This window comes from Spinacia oleracea, chromosome 4 (assembly GCF_020520425.1).
Source record: "Spinacia oleracea cultivar Varoflay chromosome 4, BTI_SOV_V1, whole genome shotgun sequence".
NCBI lineage: Eukaryota > Viridiplantae > Streptophyta > Magnoliopsida > Caryophyllales > Amaranthaceae > Spinacia > Spinacia oleracea.
In genome coordinates, this window is record NC_079490.1 from 137,636,300 (window position 1) to 137,657,258 (window position 20,959).

Here is a 20,959-nt window from a genome sequence, read left to right on the forward strand (position 1 = left end):
TGGATCGAGTCACTCTCGAGTTCACTATCAAATCCGGATCACTTTATTATTCTAATATTTCATGCCAAATTAATGATGATCTTTTAGAATTCTACTCCCTCCGTCAAAAATTAATCTTTACACTTATAAAGACACATTCACACAAAGTTTTATGTCCAAAATTCGGTTGAAAGTCGATTTCGGGTTCATTCCGATCGGGTCAACAACATGCGAGTTAAATCGGATATCAGGTTTTATCGAGTTGGGTCGATTGCAGTTGTTATCGGGTAAAATCAAATTTCGGATTGCTATCGGGTCGGATGCGGGTTCGGTTAAAAATATTCGGATACTAATCGGGTTACGTGTCTCCTCGTGTGGTTAGCGGATCGGGTTCGGGTCTTTGATTCACGGGTCAAATCGGATTTCGGATCGTTGTCGGATCGGTTCGGATCGGTTTCAAGAGCCTCTACTTCTCGGATATTATTCGGTTCGAATGTTGGTCGGTTTTTCAGATCGGATCACTTTTTGACATCACTTATCGTCCCTGACTCTAATATATAGTCCAAAATTATGGTATTGGTGAAGATGGTGCACTTGTCTCAGTTGTCTGGACCATCTAACTATTGTTGAAACGTAGTGTATGTTTTGATGTTTCAATCACACATAAAATTAAGCCTTGAGAAAACTTATTAACCGGTCCAACAGTATGGGTTTTCAAGCGGCCCCACCAGTGATAAATTCTGGCTACGATCCTACGATAGAAGATGTTAAAAGCATGATACTCGTGGTTGCATTTGCATTATTATAAAGAAAAAGTGGATCGGAGTAGTTGCATTTGCTAATAAATAATACTCCTGCCTCAATCAATTTATGTTGTTCGCAAGAGGAAGTCTTTGTGTATACTAGGTATACCATTTAAATGGTATATTAGCAATAGAATAATACTAAAATCAGAAGTGGGGTCATTTTAGTTAGAAAAGAAAAAGGAAATGGGGGTTAATTCTTAGCGCCATGAAAATTTGGTGAAATTCTAGAGAGAGTGTGAAAATTTCTCCAATTGCGCCAATGTCACTGCTGAAATTTTAGGCGGCAAAAATGGTGAAATTATTTGCATAATTTTTTTCCGTAAACTTTAATTTCTATTCGGTTTAATTTCTTCCCCCAATTTCTTCCCCCAATTTCATAATTATTTTTCAGATCTGGTTTGTTTGATTAAAATTTTGAAATCCGTATGAATGAAGCCCTCGAATGTGGAAGCTGGGCTCACCTTGTGTATGGTGTTTGTCATGAAGTAGGCGTGGATAAGTTGGCCAAAAATTGGTAGGCGCCGGAAATGAGAACTTCTAAGGAGGGTGAAGGAGTGGTTGGAAGCAAAAGGAGGTTGCAATTAAACCAGGTATGTTTCCAAGTTTCCGTAATTAGTTGTAAATAAACCAAATATTTCATTTTTTCATACAATAAATGCATTCAACTATTAGTGGAAAAATAATTTCGAAATATTTATTAAAACGAGGTCATTCAATTCAGTGAGTAGAGACTGAGAATTAGTTATGGTATGAATTTTTTTATTATCCATGTTATAAATTTGAGTAATGTTGAAATTACGGTTTGAATTTGGTTACGAAATATGGGGAAAAAAATTAGGATAAAGATGATTGGGATAATAATTAGGATCTCAACGATGATTGGAATAAAATTTAGGGTATTGTTATTGATAAATTGTGAAATTACGGAAAACATTTTGTTAAAAGAGGAAAAGGCAATGGGGAACACGAACTCATTGGTAAACATTTTTAAGGTTTGGTATCGGAATCCTGTACCATACTCCAAATTAAACACAATAAATTTCATTATGTAGGTTCTTGAATTGGATGGGGAGGAAGAGTTGTTGGATGATGTAGGGGAATATTGTAGTGATGATGGGTTTGACGAAGATGATGGGGTAGGTGATGGTGTAGAGTCTGAAGATGGGGGAGTTGAGGAGGTAGAAGTTGGTGAAGAACGTTGGGAAGATGACGAGGATGATGTTGTGGATGATTATGATGAAGCATTAGATGAAGGAGATGAATTAGATGAAGAATTGTGTATTGAAAATGATGATGACCTGAATGAGATTAATGATGATAATTATGATGAATCCGGAGAAATGGGAGTGGGGCGAAACACTACTTGTATGGAGGATGGAGACATTGGCGGCCCTGGTGATGGAGATGGGGTTTCAACCATTAACGCAGATATGTATACAACTCCTACGAAGCGGAACAAAGGTCCCGTTCTACCGACCCCTTCTGTTGGAATGTCTTTTGCTAATTGGGAAGCATTGAATAACTATTTTCGATCCTATGGGGAGCAACAAGGTTTTGGTGTAGTGTGTATGGGAGGGAATAAGAGCGGGGTGAAAGACAGTGAAACGGGCAAATCGAATTCCCTGAGGACCTATGTTTGGAGGTGTGAGTGTCATGGAAGGCCAAAATACCGGCGGATGGTGAATGGCAGGGTAGTTACCTGCGCAGAGGAACCAATTCTTAAGAGGAAGACGAAGAAGTGTAGTTGCCCTGTTATGCTATATGGGGCTCGGACCAAAGAGAATTTATGGGTTGTGAAGAGTGTTGTTACTGAACATTTGAACCACATTCCCACTCCTACCAAGTCCAACCATATTTCCATGTTCCGGGTCAGGAAAATAACTCAGACAATCCTGAAACAGATTGAAAATGATCACGATTCAGGTGCACCTGTGGCTCAGATTTTCAATAACTTAGCGGGAAGAAGGAATGGTGTAGAGAATATTGGTTTTACGAAAAAAGACGTGCATAATATTTTGAATAGGAGGATGCGATTGAGGCTACGAGATGGGGATGCTGTTGCAATGATAAATTATTTAGATAAAATGACAAAGGATAATCAAATTTTTTTCCATCTCCACCGGCTTGATAAAACAGGGAAGTTGCAGGATGTAATGTGGGTTGATGCTCGTAGCAGAGCCGCGTATGAGTATTTTGGGGATGTGGTTTGTTTTGACTCCACGTACTTGACAAACAAGTATGAGTTGCCATTTTCGAACTTTGTTGGGGTGAATCACCATGGGCAAACAATTTTGCTTGGATGTGCATTAGTGTCTCATGAAACCGCGGAAACGTTCGTTTGGCTCTTTAGGGCATGGTTGTCTTGTATGGGGGGTAAAGCTCCCGCTGCTATTATGACCGACCAGGATGCGGCTATGAGGAAGGCAATTAGAATAGCAATGCCAATGCCTAAAACCAGACATCGTTGGTGTATGTGGCATATTATGTAGAAGTTCAGCCGAAAATTGGGTTCGATGACTGATTTTCCCCAAATAAAAGTTGCCCTACAGAATGTCATATACAACAGTTTGACCCCTGTTGAATTCGAAGAAGGTTGGGCTGAAGTGGTGGAAACTTTCAAGCTGAAGGAGGCTAAGGAAAGCTACAAGTGGCTAGTAGGTATTTATCATGGTTTGGTACTACTTTTAATTCTAATCGTGATATGGTAAAGTATACATCATACGAAACCGCGATAACATTTTGGATGGGTACACGTTTTCATTTAATTATGTACCAAACTGCAATAAATATTTGATTTACATGTGCAATGTGGTTGGTATTTCATATATGGCATTGTCTTTGGTGAGAATGTCTTTCATGTTCAATTCCTTTGTTGTTAATTTACCTAATGACCTTTTTTAAATGTATAGGGTTGTATAATCAGCGAGAAATGTGGATACCTGCATATGTGAAGCATATTTTTTGGGCGGGGATGCAGACGACTCAGAGGGTTGAGAGTATTAACAGTTTCTTCGACGGGTACTTGAAGAAGAATACGAGATTATATCAGTTTGCTCCTAGGTACTGCAAGGCCATGGAAAGTAGGGCCAATGATGAAAAAGCTGCTGATGTGAACTGCTGTCGTTTTACTCGGTCTTTGGTTGGAGAGTTTGCTGTGGAGAGGAAGTTCCAGAAACTATATACGGATGCGAAGTTCGTTGAAGTCCAGATCCAATGTATGCGGGTATGTTACGTAACACCTATTACTTCGAAATTAGTTTCTGATGTGGAGGTTGAGCATACGGTGTCTGACAAAGTATGGGTATGGTCCAAGTTCTTGAGAAAGGAAATATCTTTGGCAGGCCGGAAGCGTATATACGTCGTGATGTTCAACAAGGAGACCTCTTTTGCAAAGTGTGACTGCAAACATTTCGAGTGCCACGGCATTATGTGTAGGCACATCATTAAGGTGTTGGACGTGGAGGATGTGGAAAATGTGCCTGCTGGATATATAGTTGACCGATGGAGGAAAGATATACAACGCAAGCACACTCTTGTGAAGGTTGCTTATCATGATCCCGAGAAAACAGAAGAAGTTAAGCGCTATGACCGGATTATGAATGCGGTGGAACCTGCTGCCCTCCGTGGATCACTTTCCGAGCAGAAGTTGGATTTGGTCATAGAAGGTATTATGAATATTGTGTTACGTCTTGATGAGAGTGATGCTCTTTCAGCAGTTGGTGATAACGAAGCTGGTGCACTGACTTCCGGGGGGAACAGGATGGCCATTGTTGGTCCTACGACACCAGGCTCCGTTAACAAACCTCCAAACAGCGTTGGGGATGATACTACCACACTTACCCCCCCTATTATGGTTAAAGATCCTGTTCCGCGCGGTGGTTTAAAGGCTCACAGGACTCGTGAAAAAAGATTTTTACAACCAGGTGAGAATAAAAACCCCGCAAGGAAGCAAGTCAGGAAAAACAAGAGTGTTGTACCACAAGACTTTCCAGAGACCAGCAATTGTCAGAACACTTGCCTTCCTCAACACAACTACGTGCAGCAGCCAAACACCTTCCATCCTGGTTGGGGATCCCACGATCAATATGTGAGTGAATCACATACGCTACAAATTAAACTTAAACAAATATTGATGTGAGTTTGTGAGTTTGTGATATTCTATTTAAACAAATATTGATTTGAGTTTGTGATATTTCCAGGGGTATAGTGCTGATTACCCGCCTCAAATGGCTGGGCAAGTAAGGGGGACTATGGTATACCCTCAGCAGAACTACAACAATGGGGTATCCGTTCAACAGTTTCAGGTGATTTTTTTCGTGTCCTTTTGTACCACTCATGTTATTAAATGTTTATTAACCGTCAACAACACTTAGCTTGTATTTATTAGCGTTTGACATGTATACAGTCATCTGGAAGAGTAAGTGGAGTTGTTGCCACAAATTTGTTTCCCTCAGGACAGACAGAAATTCGCATGTCTGTGGGTGGGATTCGTATGACCCCGGAGGGTGGTGACGTACTTTTGTCCCAAGACCGTTGTGGTATATCAATGTCACAAAACATATCTGGTGGTCCAATTGCCCAAAACCTATCCGGTTTACACATGTCCCAGAACATTAATGGTGTGCAAATGTCGCAAAACTTGAGTGGAGTGCAAATATCTCAGATGTCGCAAATGTCCCAGAATGCTGGTTCCATTCGTTACTTCACCAGTAACAGCAGCAACAGAGGTGGAAATTATCAAGATGCCGGGACTCATTGTATGCCTGCAAATCATAACCAGCACCGGCATAGTTTCCAGGTTGTGAACGAAACCTCCCATGGGAATCACCGTAGTTATCAACCAACTACTAAACACTTGTTGTAGTCCAATCCGGGTTTTTTAGTCAATGAGGGTGGGTGTGGAACGCATTCTACACATGGCGCCAGTGGTAATCCAGTATTCACTCAAGACCTGCTCGGTTGTCATGACCTTACGAAGAATTAGAATTGATTTCCATGGTGAAATCCACCCAATAAATCTACATTTGTGGTACGTTATTTGAAGTTGATTGACTTCCATCCAATAAGTCTGAATTATGGCGTGTTACCCAATTTGGGGTTTACAGGATGTCGTAACTTAAATAAGGTTACTTTAGATACTTTCGTAAACTGAATTTTCATAATTGACACAGAACTCTGAATTACTTCGTGTTTGCTATGTACTAAACCATGTATAATTCGGTAATTTGGTACCCTACTTCGTGTTTGCTATTTTTAACAGTATTTGTGTTAGTGTTTTTGCGGTATCTGTTATAGAACGACTATTTGTTAAAGTTATAGGGGTACTACATCTTGTCGTAACACCAGTACTTTTTTTTTAAAAATAAAGACGAATAATACGTATGAAGAATAAGAATAAGACTAGTAATACGAAAAGCATCATCCGCAAAATATTACATGGAAGGCAGCGCCGCCTAGGTTGAAACTATAAAATACACCTATTACATTTCCTACGAGCTAAAGGTAGGCAATGTCTGAACAACAACAAATAACTTACCTGTTACTATTACGCCATAGAAGTAGGATAGAAAAATCTACCCAAACCTAATAACTAAATACGTCATGGTGATGAATACTATGCCGATAAATACTACGCCGTAGTTAAGCTAGTACCTAACTAAGTTCTTATACTATAGGTAAAAACCACCCTACATAATAAGTACTACACACACACTGATGGGGAAAATTGTGTATAGGTAAAAACCACCCTACATAATAAGTACTACACACACACTAATGGGGAAAATTGTGTATAATAGCTCCAGACTCTGGCGCTTACAGTTCCAGTTTACGCGCAAGTGGTTGCTTCTGGAGCTTCACCGACTGCATAAATCAAATAAACGATTACAATCAACAAAAATGTTTTCTAATTGTCTACATTACATAGTTCGTATGAGACATAATAATAGCGGTAGCGGTACCATACTCACCCATAACGGTACCATACTCACCCATAAAATATCGGTATGCATTGTAATGCAGTACTATGTACACCTGTTTGGTACTATGCAGTCAACCCAATGCAGTAAGCATACCTGTTTGGTACCCTAATGGAAGTACCAGACGGTGTAAAACAAAGCGTTGGGAACCGAAATAAGAAATTAAATGAAGTACCTCAAATAAGACAGTAAACAGGAGGTTGGCCGAACCCAAATCAGATTCATTGTAATTTGGTAACAAGTCGTTTCCCCGCCACATAAGGACAACCCCTCCGCATTGATTCTCAAACCATTTGGATTGATATTCTCCTGGTAAGTTTCTAATTAGCTCCCTGCAGTCGTTGTTACTTATTCGGGCTTCAGTAACGACCATGAGTGATGGATGGTGCCTTGCAAACATCTCAAAGAAGGTGGCTCTGAATGAGGGTCTGGTCATGGATAGGGCGTTCCATGCAACGACCACCGTACCTCGTGGTATGAAGGCGGAAACCTCCGTCCCAACCATAGTCTTTCCCTCTAAGCACACCTCAGTGTAAGCCCGTCGTTTGGTCTGAAAATACCTTGGAACAACAGTAATTTCCACCCCAGTAAACGTATGTTCCACACTCATAACATGAATAGCATGAGCGTTGGATGCAATGAAAACGTGGCTCCTGGAATCAGGGAAATTGTACACAGGGAGGTCGTCCACAACTACAGCTGGTCTAGGGTCTACCACAGCGAGGAGGTTGTTCGGGTACAACAACCACGACCCTTGTGCAGCAAGCCGGTTGGAACACCAATCTAAGTAAGCCCAAAACCCAAGATGCATATTAGGGTGGTCCGTAATTAAAGGGTGGTGTGCAGGCAGGATTTTACCTGCAGAGGTGACCATCACAGAACAAGGGAACATAACAGGGTGGTAAGGCAACTTACTAACGGCACAATAAAGCTGGATATTCAGGTCAGTTTTGATTGCGTGCGGCACACGGAGACCATTTTCTGCGTCTTCGACGTCGATGGAGTAGTAAGTGGTGTTGTAGTTCAATTCAGGCCCGTTTGAAGATTTTGGCTGCTCGAAGTACATTATGGCTTTTGGGTGGCAGAGTAGTGTTCGGCTGCTATCACAAACAAGGATAGATTTGCCTTTGTCCATTTTTGGCAGGTTTGCCGGTGGAGAATTTGGAAACAATTAGGGTTTGAACAGCTAGAAGGAGAAACAAGTGGGTTGGTTTGAGGAGTCCCCACTGGAAGGAGGTTGTCAACTATAAAGGGAAGTGAATACTACACTAAAGTTGTCGGTGAAAAAACGTAGTGAAATAAATTCCTAACAACCTAGGTGGGTTAAAAAGTTATTACGTCGTTTGGTACCACCAGGTTTACTGATCTTATTACTTGGTACCGCTCCAGAGTACTTTTCCAGTAAATGCAAACTACTGCAATTTAACGTTATCTGCATAATTGTTCTTATTGTTGAGTGAAATCAATAGTTGAATGTTGAACACAATTTATCCGACTTTGGTGATGTTTTCGTTTGATTCAGTAGTTTGGGACACTAATATTGTCGGTATGGAACAACAGACTACTAAGAATCGGATTTTAGGGTTATGTGTTGTCGTTACTATGACTTGTATAGGACACTATTATTGTCGGTATGTAACAGTAGACCACTAAGAATTGGATTTTAGGGAAATGTGGTTTCGTTATCATAAGTAGTTTGGGACACTAATATTGTCCGTATGGAACAACAGACTACTAAGAATCGGATTTTAGGGTTAGTTACTATGACTTGTAGGACACTAATATTGTCGGTATGTAACAGTAGACCACTAAGAATTGAATTTTAGGGAAATGTGGTTTCGTTATCGTAAGTAGTTTGGCACACTCATATTGTCGGTATGGAACAGTAGACTACTAAGAATTGGAATTTAGGGTTATGTGCAAGTTAGTGATATGTTTGAAGGTAAAGGGTGTAGGGTACTTTAATGTGTTAAAAGTCGGATATTATAGGTCTTTAATTTGCCGTGACCTATTCGACACTAGGGTGTCCGAACATTGTTAACTCATATTTGAAATGACTCCAAACCCAATATTAGTAATAAAATGTAATGATTACATTTGTGAACTTTTATTAGTATTAGTACCTCATTAATAGGTTGTTTACGTCTTACAATATAATGTGTTTATGTCTTACAATATGTGTTTAAAATTGAAAATTCTCACGTCTTAGAATAAAATGTGTTTACGTAACAATATAACAATGTAAGATTACATGGTTGTCTTAATTTACGTATGTTATGATGTTCGATGATGTTATCCTGATATTTATATTCAAAATATCAAGTGTTATTAATTTATGCAAATACGAAAATTGAAATTTTATGATTTCATGATGACCACGATCTGTACGCATACGACCATACATTACACTTAGTAAGACTATTACTACATAATTATATACATATGTGGTTATAAAATGATAATTACCTCCTAAGTGAATGAATTAGGTAAATCTAAGGTAATCGGATTGAATGGATTTTTGAAATCAACTATCGGGTTCTTAACACTACTAAGGATTTATACCGTCATTGGTTTGATTTTCAACCCTAGACCCAAATGAGATTTGGGCGACTTCTCGACCGGGTACACATTCAGTCCCTTAACCAATACGAATAATTTACCAATGCGATTAATTAACCGATACGATTAATTAACCAATACGATTAATTAACCAATAACAAATACGATACATTAAAAACTAATTTTAAATTAAGTTCCCAAACGTACGAAATGGCCTATCCCAAACAACGCAGTAATAGGAGAATTCCAAAATTAATTTGAAACATTGAGCGGGAATTTTCCCGCCTCCCTCAGTAAAAATTCAAAAGTGTTGGAAGCTTGTCAAAGAATCTTTGACTTTGACCACCACAGCTATATAAGCCACAAGAAGTTGGCCACTTCCTAGCTCATTTTAAATAATTTAAAATTAAAAGCACTCCGGCTAATGTCTCATAGTTCTAATTCCCTAAGGTCACCGCCGGCAAACGTGGGATGCGTAGATGGCCGGAAGATGCTCTGGTGCGAGACGATCAGTTGTCCAACATGCATCACTTGCATAACTGAACTAAGGATTTCACAGACAACCACAAATCCACATAAATTATATTTTAAATGTCGATTTTGTGGGTGGTTCCGGTGGGTTGAAGATCACAATTTAATAACAGAGGAAAACATGCTGCCATCGCGTCTTGTTGATGTTGGGCTGGACCGCGTCCTCCACCGCCTCGACAAGATTGAATCATGCATTTGGATGTTGTATAAATTATTCTTCGTTTGTCTTATAGTTTTTGTGTATTTTCTCCTCCCAAAGTAAATCGACGTTTCCTTTGTAAAAGATCGTAATAATCAATAAAAAGCGTATTTTAAGAGTTGGACAATTTCATCAATATCTTTCGTATGTAAATTACATCTGTGTGTCGTATTCCCGTAAGTTTTGTTCGCGTTAATTGGGGGACTGTTTTTAGTTATTATGGATTAGGGAAAGCTAATATTACCTTTCATTGGATCTGTCCGTCTGCAACGCTTAGCACATCAATAGACGTCGTTTTGCTCGGGAAGTCGTTCCCGGGATCACAGCCTACGTACGAATAAAAGGAAAAAATTGTTATATGTTTTACGGTTTTTTCATGAAATGCCCCCGAGGTTTGCAAAAACGCACCAAATACCCTCGTGTCTTTCGAATCACATAATATACCCCTATTTTTGCCTAAGTTTGCACCAAATACCCCTAATCCGACCTTCCGTTAGTCCTCCGTTAAGTCATGTTTATAATTCACAGAATGCCCCTATTTTTAAACTTATTGCACAATATACACCTATTTGTAAACTAAGTTGCACTAAATATCCAAACTGCTTTTTTTTCTTTTTCTTTTCTCTCCATCCCTTCCTTCTCTTTTCCTGATCCATCTTCTCCGGTGCACTCCATTGTTCTACAACCGCCAACATAAGAATCAACGTGCAAACAATCAAATTCGAAAAATCAATTACTTCCATTCACACTAATCGCCCACAAATTGGACTGAGATTGGAGAAACAAGAAGGGCGGACCCAGAGAAGAACATACAGGATTGAGCTACTTAAAACACAAAGGCTGCAAGAATTAAACCACTTTATCAAAGATATTCATATCAACAACACTTACAACAACATTTACAGAGAATTCCTTAACTAAGTGCTTCATACTATCTTAGTAGTAAGTCAGAAACCTTAGAATTAGAATTCGATTCTGGAAATCCACCACCATAAATCCATAATCAATGTCTGCTTCTACATTGACTCCCAATTTTCTTCAAACAGTCTCCACTCAATTTTACTCACTCTCCCAATTCCCAATTCCCAACACCCTCAACTTCTCGAATTTCATTCAATTGCAAATCAAAATACCCAATTTCGTCAAAATCAACTTCAATTCTAACCCTAAATGCAGCACTTTTTGACCCTTTTGTGCTTCAAATTGCAGAAACTTTTGAAGACTCTCTCTCCTCTTCATCTTCTTCAACTCCCTTACCTTTGCAGAAACTAAGGGATTCGTCCTCCGAATCCCTTCTTTCTCTATTGCTCGTTGCACTTGAGTGGGTCAATGAATCGACGGTGCAACCGAGGATGTTGAACCCTGGGCCGAGATCGGCCTCCGCCGGCGACCAGAGAACGGAAATCGGACGCCGTCGGCTATCAGAGAGCAGGAGGAAGAACAACTTCGTTTTTTGCACCGCCGCGAAACTTCCGCACCACCGGAGAATCGACAACCTTCCCAATGCGGCCACCGGAGAACGACCACCCTCCGCGAAGCCAAGTCGACCACCATCAACATCTGATTTAAGTGATCCTCCGGATCACTGTCGGCGACCAGAGATCGGCCTCCGCCGGCGACCAGAGAGCGGAGATCGGACGTCGCCAGCGACCAGAGAGCAGGAGGATCTACCCAGAATTACTGGGTTTCGAGTAGGTTGAAGCTTGAAGAACAGGGGAGAGGAGAGAGAAATAGAAGAATATGAGATTTTTTTTTTGAGTTTCTGTCAAAGGGAAGGTAAGTAAATGGGGTCATAACACAATTAAGGGCAAAATAGTAAAACTCCACTAACGGTAGACTAACGCCGTTAACTGTTAGGTGCATCTCATGAACAGTACGGATAAATAGGGGCATATTATGTTAATCGAAACACGCGAGGGTATTTGGTGCGTTTTTGTAAACCTCGGGGGTATTTCATGAAAAAACCGTATGTTTTATCAAACATTATTGAGCTACAATGAACCACAAACATACATTCCTCCCTTGTAACCCCATTTGTACACTATCAAACATTTGGTGTTTTATATGCCCTCGTTTGGTATAGTAATACCCCAAAATACGTGTTTTCTCGGTCAAATCAGTTTTATATGGATCGAAAAAGCATGGCCGAAACTGAATGGTTTGGTACACCATGTAGTTATTGTTTGTGTACCAAACCGTCGTTTGGAACCTTATCTCATACTATATGTCTATGTAAAACGGAAGACACTTACATGAAATTGTAACGACGCAAGGTGTTTAGGTTTTGCTCCCCCCATTTGACAAACGGGATCATGCCGGTACGTAATCGATGGCTGGACTTGGTTGACAGACCAAAACATAACAACACCCCCGGCTCGTCCTTCGGGACCGAATAAGTCATGTTGGTACGTCCCAGGCAGTGTTTGTGCGATAAGCAGTAGTTGAGGTTCATTTATTCTTGACTCGGTCACGATGATAATGGACGGTGTAAGTTGGGAAAATATGCGATAGAAGTGTTCCTTGAACGAAGGCCTGGTTACACCTCTAGCATTCCAAATGACCACTAACATTCCCTTTGCCAGTAGTGTCGGTGTTGTATGACCGACGTATTGTTCTGTTGATCCCAGGTGAATATGGTGGTAACCCTTTTTATACAGGTTCCCTTCACGGTAGAAGACATCAACGTCAATTGAGTGAATGTAGTTAGAGTTTTTCATGACATGAAGTCCATCGGTGTAAGAACCAAAAAATATAGGGGTTTTTTTGATTGGCACAGTGTATACCGTTGTTTGGTCAATATGTAGTACTGGAATGGGATCAATGAAAGGTAAGTAATTATAAGGGATTACCTCAAACGCCTCAAACTCGGCCCTACTCCTAGCTTCCCACTCTATGTAAGCTAACAAACCAGCTGGAATACGACCACCCGAGTCTTCGGGAGTGGGGAGGTGGAATGGTAATACACGGTTGTTCTCCGTTACCATGAACCTACCGGGAAATCCTTCTCTGTCCGATGTTTTTGAAAATATTGCCCGTACGATAGTGTCCCTATCAACGGGGTTCCACTCCTCTTCCCCTATGATCTCGTCATAGGTCTGAAAGTAAAAGGTCCGATTTATATCCAACTCATATCGCATACCCGCAGCCGGGGAGAAGTACATTGCTTCGCGAGGATGATATAGGAGGTTCCTGGTTGGGGACGTTTCATTGCTTACACATTGTTTTAAAACGTTTTGGGTTGGTGATTTTGGTATTAGGCTTCCTTTGATTAACAGTATAGGGGGACTTCGGGTTTGATTGTAGGGGAGGACCTCAAGCCAGTCAGTCGTTAGTGATAAATAGGGCAACTGGTAACTTTAATTACGGACGTTGGTGTTAAAGTACGTTGTAGTTATTGCATTTCCCCTTAAAATTTTATAATACATAAACAATACAAATTCAGATACTTTGACCTTGTATTTTTTCCTCGTATTTTTTGTGAATAGTACATTACACAAGTAAGTTTATTTTATGTCTTTTCATTAATATACTCTAGTTACCCCAACTACCCTTTACTAAAGTTGTACTTGGACTTAAATCCCAACCACCAACAAAGGTAATCATTCATTGTTGCATTCCTTATCCCGTACTTCTATAATTAAAATGAGGCATTCCTAGGTTTTATTTCATTTTGCATCCAACTTTCTATAGAGATTTAACAAGAAACTACTTCCAGTCATGGCGGGTGGTCCTACTCGGAAAGAAAATAAAAGGTAACTTCTGCTAATGTATGACCTTGTTCTGTTAAAGACAAATATGTGATAAATACGGCTTTTTTGTTGTGTTTATGTTTATATTACACCATTGACATCTATTTATTTTAGTTTATTAATGTCGATCGTACTTTACTAATACGGAGTGTGTACTAAATCGCTTGGTATGGTACATTTGTGTAAATATATTTGCAGTCATGGAAAAGGCAAGGCAGCTGAACAGGAAGAAACACCAAGGACTAGGAGGTATACAGCCAGGGAGAAGGGAAAGGCCAAGGTAATGGATAGTGACGAAGTGTTAAAGGTCATGGCTGATTCCGGCCAACGCGACGTAAAGGACGTCGTCGGGATCCACACGGTACGTAAAAGGGCTGACAGCCTTGTCTTCCCCCACCTTCTGGCAGCTGTGTCCAGGAACGGGGATGAAGCCATAGGTGGAATAGACTTCAACCCTAAATGGCCGTACCTCACACCTCTCAAGATAGTTAGTGCAAGACGCTTCAGGAAAGAGGCGTACTGTTTTTTATATTACTTACTAGATTCGTATAAGATGGCTTTTAGTTTTAACCTGAACAAACTTAAAAAAATCATCCTTAAGTGCATGGAAAATGATCTTTTCTACCGCTACCTTGTCAAACTCTTTGAGATGTTCAAGCCCTTGAAAGGGTGGTTGGATGAGGTCAATTACAGGTTACAGGTACATGAGACAGAGTCGGGTCCATTCGGCCTACTAGTGCTTGGTCGGAAATACATGGGTTTCAAAGAAAGGGAGACCACGTTCGAGTGGATGAATTTCGGAAACGAGGATCTTTTTTACTACCTCTCTTACGATGAAGACAACTACCTCCATTTCAAGAACGAAATGATAGATCTGAATGGGTTGGAGACGATGAGTGAGTTGGATTTACTCCTTGAAAACCCTTTTTACTCTACGCATAACTACCCTGCTCATTACGAGCAGCAGATGGAACTGGCCTACGCTTCGAGATGTTCTAAGATATATTATCACGACGAGGACATGGTGTACTTTCACCCTGACTCAGCTGATGAGTACGATAGTTCTAACAGCGACGCAAGTGAAGAAATTTGATGCTAATTGGTACCCACACTTCGCTAATATGGGTACCAAATGATGCGGTTTGGGATACACAAACATTACGTAATCGGTGTGTCCTCGGTAAGTTTATGTTTTTTATTCTGAAAGTGTTATTAATTTAGCCCTAGGAGGTTTGCAAAATTCTCCCAAAAGCTTGTATTTTTTGGTCGTTTTCAGTAAGGCCCTAAGACTGTATTTGGACTATGTAATCGGTATTTGGTACACACGGTAGTACCAAATAGCCAATTCGTACTTTATGTGAATTTATATGAGTTCACAATTAATATGTTATTAACATTACATTTGTCATGATAGTCTAGCATTAATAATAAATAAACCTTGTTCAATTTAATACAAATTCTAACATTATATATCATAATACAACACTTAAGGAATTTAATTCTTCAGCTTACACAACACTGATTATAAGAATATAGCCGACTACGAATACAAACCAATATAATAAGAACCCTAGTTGTTTATAATTGTTGTAGTTGACTCACCCTCAATCCTTGCCATCTTCATAGACCCAACTCCGACGAACGGGCTACTTTTTTATTTCTTGACACGTAAACCACCGGCTGTACACAAAATTATAAGTATGAGTTACATAGTAGACGTCGAATTAGGAAACGTATTGAATATAATTGGGTGCGTCCTCATTTGAACTTATATACTCTTGTACTTACTTAGCTACCTACCCACAACATTAATTTGGAGAGGCCATCGCACAATCTAAAAGTGTCCAGAAATATTAAGGTGGATTGCAAAGATGATACTAGTGTAGTTTGTGTTTGGTACCACATTCGTAAAAGTTATTAAGAAAAGTAGTAGAAAGGTACAACTACATGCACGGGAATGGAACCCTTTTCGACCTTATTACGGTACTAAACTCTCAGATTAAGGTCAAATTTCATGTAAAGGTCATCAATGTCGTTTCAAAGGGCATTTAATCTAAGTAGAGTATGTAAAAAGGGGGATGTTGTACGCTTTTTACCTCAAATGTGAAGTTGAACAACCCGCTTTCTGCCGTGGAATCATCTTCTTTGTAAGATACGAATAGATCGTTAACGCGCCACATAAGAACCACCCCTCCACACTGATCTATGTTATCGAACACTGCACTCTCGTACTTTCCTGGTAGGGTAGTTATCAGTTCCTGACAGTGTTCGTCGCTTATCATGGCTTCAGTAACAATCAACAGAGCCGGGTGGTGGGTTGCAAACAGTTCCAAGAATGTCGCCTTGAATGATGGCCTTGTCATGGACTTAGCGTTCCATATTGACACAATCAAACCGCGTGGGATCGTATTTGGTACCCCCTCGAATTTCTTTTGTCCCTCAACAGAAATGTCTGTGTAAGCACGAGACATGCCCCAAAAAAATCGCCGGCTCACTCTGACATTTAGGCTATAGAAAAAATCCTCCGCCCTCATAATGTGAATAGTGTCTGAGTAGGATGCAATGAAAATGTGTGCGTCGAAGGCGGGGATGTTATAAATTGGTAGATCCTGGACATCTATGTCTGGGACGGGGTCAACGACTGCAAGAAGCTCCATTGGGTACAACTTCCAGTCAAGTTAATCCCTCAGTTGGTTGGAGCACCAGTCGAGAAACCTCCAGAAGCCCAAATGCATGTGCGGTTGGTCTCTGATTAAAGGACGGTGAGCTGCAGCAGCATTCCCTTCAGTTGTTGCCATGATGGCACAAGGGAAATTTTCATGGGTGTACGGCAATTTGTCCATGACAGCATTAACTTGAAAATTCAAGTCCGTCTTAATTGCTTCATCTAACGGAAAAAGCATTTGTAAGTCTTCCATGTCGACGTAGTACGAGGTGTTGTTGTATTCCAACTCAGGGACGTTTGTTGATTTTGGTGGATTGAAATAAAAAACGCAATTTGGATGTGAAAGGTAATTTTGGCAAGTCCCAGAGACCTGGTTTTGCGCAACCCTACTCGAAATCGACTTCAGTTTCTTCATGCTAAAAGGTAGTAATGAGAAATTGGCTTTTGAGTGAGGGGGAAAACACTTATGGCTATAAGTTTGTATAAAGGGAGAAGATTAAATGAAGTTATACTAGAACAGGTAGTTGATAGCCATTACTTACAGTGGTTGAAAGTAATTAATGTGACTCACATTTCCCAACGTTTTTACGTAAGTTAGTAAATGAACTTCAAATCTTTACGTTTGGAACCCCAAACTACCAATTACCTAGGTTTGGTATACGATGATATATTCCCGTATACTTTTTAAACCGGTATGTACTCAAACAAAACAATACAAAGTTATTTATATACACACTTATAAATACTCCGTATCACACCTGGACCATAAATACATGAAACATATATGTGTTATACAAAAGGTTTAGTTAATAAACAATCGTTGAGAGTGTGGATTGTTTGGGACTCTGTATTTAGGAGGTTGAGACAGCATAACCTTGGGAATGGTACTTCATGGGGATAAAACAATGACAAACTTGGCGTGGTAGTTTTTAAGTTTTGTAGGCGGGTATTGCGCACCATACCCCCGATGGGTAGTTACATATAGAAAGGCGGTTTCATTATAATAATAAAGGTAGTTATTCATTTCCACATTATTTGGATAAGGACGGACCCAGGGATTGTCTTCTATAAATAGGAGAACACTTTCACGTTTATAGAGTGCATGTATTGGAGAAATACGATAATAAAATGGCATCGTCCGCAAACTCAAGATGGTCTGGCGTCCCTCATAGACCCACGGCGGAAGAACGTGCCATGGAAGAAATTAATGCAAAGGTGCAACAAATCAAGGAAGCGAAAATAACTCAACGTGACTGCATAAATCAACAATGATAAGAATGAGGTGGGAAGGGAATAATCGGGCTGAGACCCTTTTCAAAGATTTGCTACAGAGGTATGACGATGTGGAGCAAGGCGTTGATGAAATGAACAAGGTAATGGAGAATGGGATACGAAATTGCAAAGAACATATACATCGACTCAAATCCATGCAACGTCATTTCCTTACATCGCTACACCAGGCGCTGCGTATCGGTGGTCATGGGGATCATTGTGAACATATGAAAGAAATCATTGAGCAATATGACGATGCAGAACAAAGGGTGATTGATCTTAATATAGGAATTGAGCGTATCAAGTCCCCTACGCTTGCTCCGTGAGACTGATTATTCCCTTCGTTAACGCAATTCCGTATGTTTGCTAAAGTAAGGTGTGAAGCATTATAAGTAGTACATATTAATAGTAAGTTAGTGTGACGCAGTGTAAGTTGTAAATGTTATTTTAAAAATTGATGTCATTGTGTACAACTGTGTAATGTTAGTGCGTCTTTCTGTTTATGAAATTAGGCTTCGCAGATGTGTGTAAGTGTGTCTTATGATAAGTGATTGCAAGTATGTTAAGTGTTTGCAACTATTTAATGAACCATATTGTGTAATTACCATTTGTGGGTAATTTTATTGTAATTTTCGATAAACGCCTTTGTACTCGACTACGCTAAATTTTCATACGGGCTACTTAATACTCGACAATCCTATTTTTTCGTCAACATTTAGTGTAACGAAGGGACGCTGTCTGGTAATTTCTTTGGGGGTCTTTAATAAAGCTGAAATATTAAAGGGTATTTGGTTGAAAATCGCGCGAATTGAATATCATAACTGACAACAAAGGTCAGCAGTTTGAAGAAGATATAAAGTTTGAAGAAGATATAAGGTTTCTTAAGTGTAAATGTTGGCGTCAGTAAGTGTGAGTATATTGTGACGGTTGATTATCTATATTGTGACGGTTGATTATCTAAATAATATAAAACCGAAGAGGTGGCAGTTTTGTGACCGTTACATCAAATCCTCTATAAATAACACTTAGTATGAGGGAGATATTCAAAAACTTCATTCTCTCTTCACATCTCTTCACAACAAAGCATTTCATTTGCAAAATGGAAATTCCACCAAATGCATACCCCAACGTCTGCCCTAACCACCATTACCGTTATGATCATGTCGCACAACACAAAACTGCTCGCAAACCAGATCTCATACAAGAATTCGAGATCGACCTCGCGGAAAAGTACGGCAATGCGGTGGTTGCACCAGACCAACACGGTGATGAACAGCCCACGAGCGTCGATATTGTTGCAGGAGATGAGAATGTAATGGGTATCATATGGTCTAAGATGGACAAGCCAACTAGGGCTAATTCAGTGTTCGCATGCAAGAAGTGGGCCATGGAACTGATCAATCAATACTACCGCCCCAACTTCGACTGCAGATTCTCCGAAAGAGTACGTACCGTTAATTTTGGATACTATGAGATCCTAGAGTACAAAGAAACAAATGGCACTTACACAAGGATTAAATATAAGTGCGTCTGTGACCTGTGGAAGGAAGCATCAAATCTCTTCTACCCTAGGGAAACGCTGCTCAATGTACCAAGTGACATTGATTTCAATAATTTCGATCAAAGTGGGAACAATGCAAACTACAATTGGAGGATTCAGTGTGGTGCCATGTAATGTCTTGGAATTGGAATTCTCTACCCATTTTCGTTCTGTTATTTCAATGTCATAGTTTTAGGTGTGTGATTGTTTTCTTTTCATCTTATGTTTTGCTTAATTTTATTTAAATGCCCTAGTGTGAAGTGTGATTTGGTGTGTTTGTCATCCTCCTTTAGATTATGTTATTGTAATGTAACGGTGTGATTTGGTTTAATAACTATGATTGCTAAAATGAAGTATTTTTTTAAAATTTGTATAATGGTAGTTAGGTTTTCAATAACGAACGACAAATAACACTAACAGTTTCAAAGGTCATGTTATAATTTCGTCGAATGGTCTACGATCACCCTTATTCCGTAGGCATATGGTACCATTGAGTAAAGTAGTACCAAACCAATGAACAACACATGTTTGGTACTGTTTATATTGCGACAGAGGTACCAACGGTATAATTTTTTCAAATTAAAGGAATAGTGTAAGGTTAGCATAACGAAATATGGGTGTTTTTTTTTATTAAATGGATAAGGTGGCAGTTACGTGACGGTTAAAACAGGCGCTCTATAAAGAACACTTCGTGTGAGGGTTATTTCCATAAACTTCAATGTCTTCACAAAGCATTTCCATAAACTTTATTGTCTTCACAAAGCATTTCATTCGAGAAAATGGAAATTCCGCCAAATTATTACCCCAGAGTCTGTCCTAACCACCGTTACCGTTTCGATTATACGGAACAACACAAAACTGCTCGCAAACACGACCTCATACAACAATTCGAGATCGACCTCGCGGAAAAGTATGGCTATGCGGTGGTTGAACCAAACCAACACGGATGTGCGAAGTCCAAGAGCGTCGAAATTGTTGCCGGAGATGCTAATATAATGGGTGTCATATGGTCTAAGATGGACAAGCCAACTAGGGCTAATTCAGTGTTCGCATGCAAGAAGTGGGCCATGGAATTGATCAATCAATACTACCGCCCCGACTTTGATTGGAAATTCACCGAAAGAGTACGTACCCTTAATTTTCGATACTATGAAACCCTAGAGTACAAAGAAACAAATGGCACTTACACAAGGTTTAAATATAAGTGCGTCTGTGACCTGTGGAGGGAAGGGTCAAATACCTTGAACCCTAGGGAACCACTACTTAATGTACCGAGTGACATTGATTTCAATAATTTCGACACAAGTGTGGGGAATGCAAACTACAGTTGGAGGATTCAGTGTGGTGGCATGTAATGTCCTGGAAGTCTGGCCATTTGCATACTATTATTTCAATGCCATAGTGTTAGCTGTGTGATTGTTTCATATTTCACAAATGTATTGCTTTAGTTATTTTTTTAATTATCCTGTGTGTTTGACATCCTCCTTCAGCATAATATTTCCTTTGATTTGGTTAGTGTGAATGTAAAAGTGTGATTTGGTTAGTTTAAACATATGTTTATGTGTTGATTCCAGATTACTCTACAAACAATACACAAGATCAAATTTTTCAATTTTCAAATTCAAATTAACGAGAATTAACCACAATAAAAACCCAACTACCGAACTTGATACCGAATTAA

At 39.7% G+C, this 20,959-nt stretch overlaps 2 protein-coding genes across 4 annotated transcripts; both read left to right on the forward strand.

Annotated features, from left to right (window-relative positions):
* The first annotated feature begins 807 nt into the window (after positions 1 to 807).
* Positions 808 to 10,179, forward strand: LOC110780134 (protein FAR-RED ELONGATED HYPOCOTYL 3). 3 transcript variants are annotated; one of them, XM_056827298.1, is made up of 5 exons: positions 808 to 1,077; positions 1,275 to 1,375; positions 3,695 to 4,872; positions 4,985 to 5,089; positions 5,191 to 10,179. In XM_056827298.1, exons 3-5 carry the CDS (start codon positions 3,715 to 3,717, stop codon positions 5,647 to 5,649), a joined length of 1,722 nt encoding a protein of 573 aa, XP_056683276.1. In that variant the 5' UTR covers positions 808 to 1,077; positions 1,275 to 1,375; positions 3,695 to 3,714; the 3' UTR covers positions 5,650 to 10,179. The 3 variants fall into 3 exon arrangements, with proteins under 3 accessions (XP_056683276.1, XP_056683275.1, XP_056683274.1); XM_056827297.1 differs by having other exon boundaries at positions 808 to 1,375; XM_056827296.1 differs by lacking the exons at positions 808 to 1,077; positions 1,275 to 1,375 and adding an exon at positions 3,162 to 3,443.
* Positions 1,313 to 3,274, forward strand: LOC130471944 (protein FAR-RED IMPAIRED RESPONSE 1-like). The gene is made up of 2 exons (XM_056842302.1): positions 1,313 to 1,375; positions 1,838 to 3,274. Exons 1-2 carry the CDS (start codon positions 1,313 to 1,315, stop codon positions 3,272 to 3,274), a joined length of 1,500 nt encoding a protein of 499 aa, XP_056698280.1.
* Positions 10,180 to 20,959: the final 10,780 nt, after the last annotated feature.

Excerpts from the sequence above, each read along its gene's own strand:
- LOC110780134 (XM_056827296.1), top strand. The coding sequence starts at position 3,299 with ATGACTGATTTTCCCCAAATAAAAGTTGCCCTACAGAATGTCATATAC. Across the intron at positions 4,873-4,984 it reads GGGGATCCCACGATCAATAT|GGGTATAGTGCTGATTACCC; the intron begins GTGAGTGAATCA and ends TGATATTTCCAG. Across the intron at positions 5,090-5,190 it reads TATCCGTTCAACAGTTTCAG|TCATCTGGAAGAGTAAGTGG; the intron begins GTGATTTTTTTC and ends ACATGTATACAG.
- LOC130471944 (XM_056842302.1), top strand. The coding sequence starts at position 1,313 with ATGAGAACTTCTAAGGAGGGTGAAGGAGTGGTTGGAAGCAAAAGGAGG. Across the intron at positions 1,376-1,837 it reads GGAGGTTGCAATTAAACCAG|GTTCTTGAATTGGATGGGGA; the intron begins GTATGTTTCCAA and ends TTCATTATGTAG.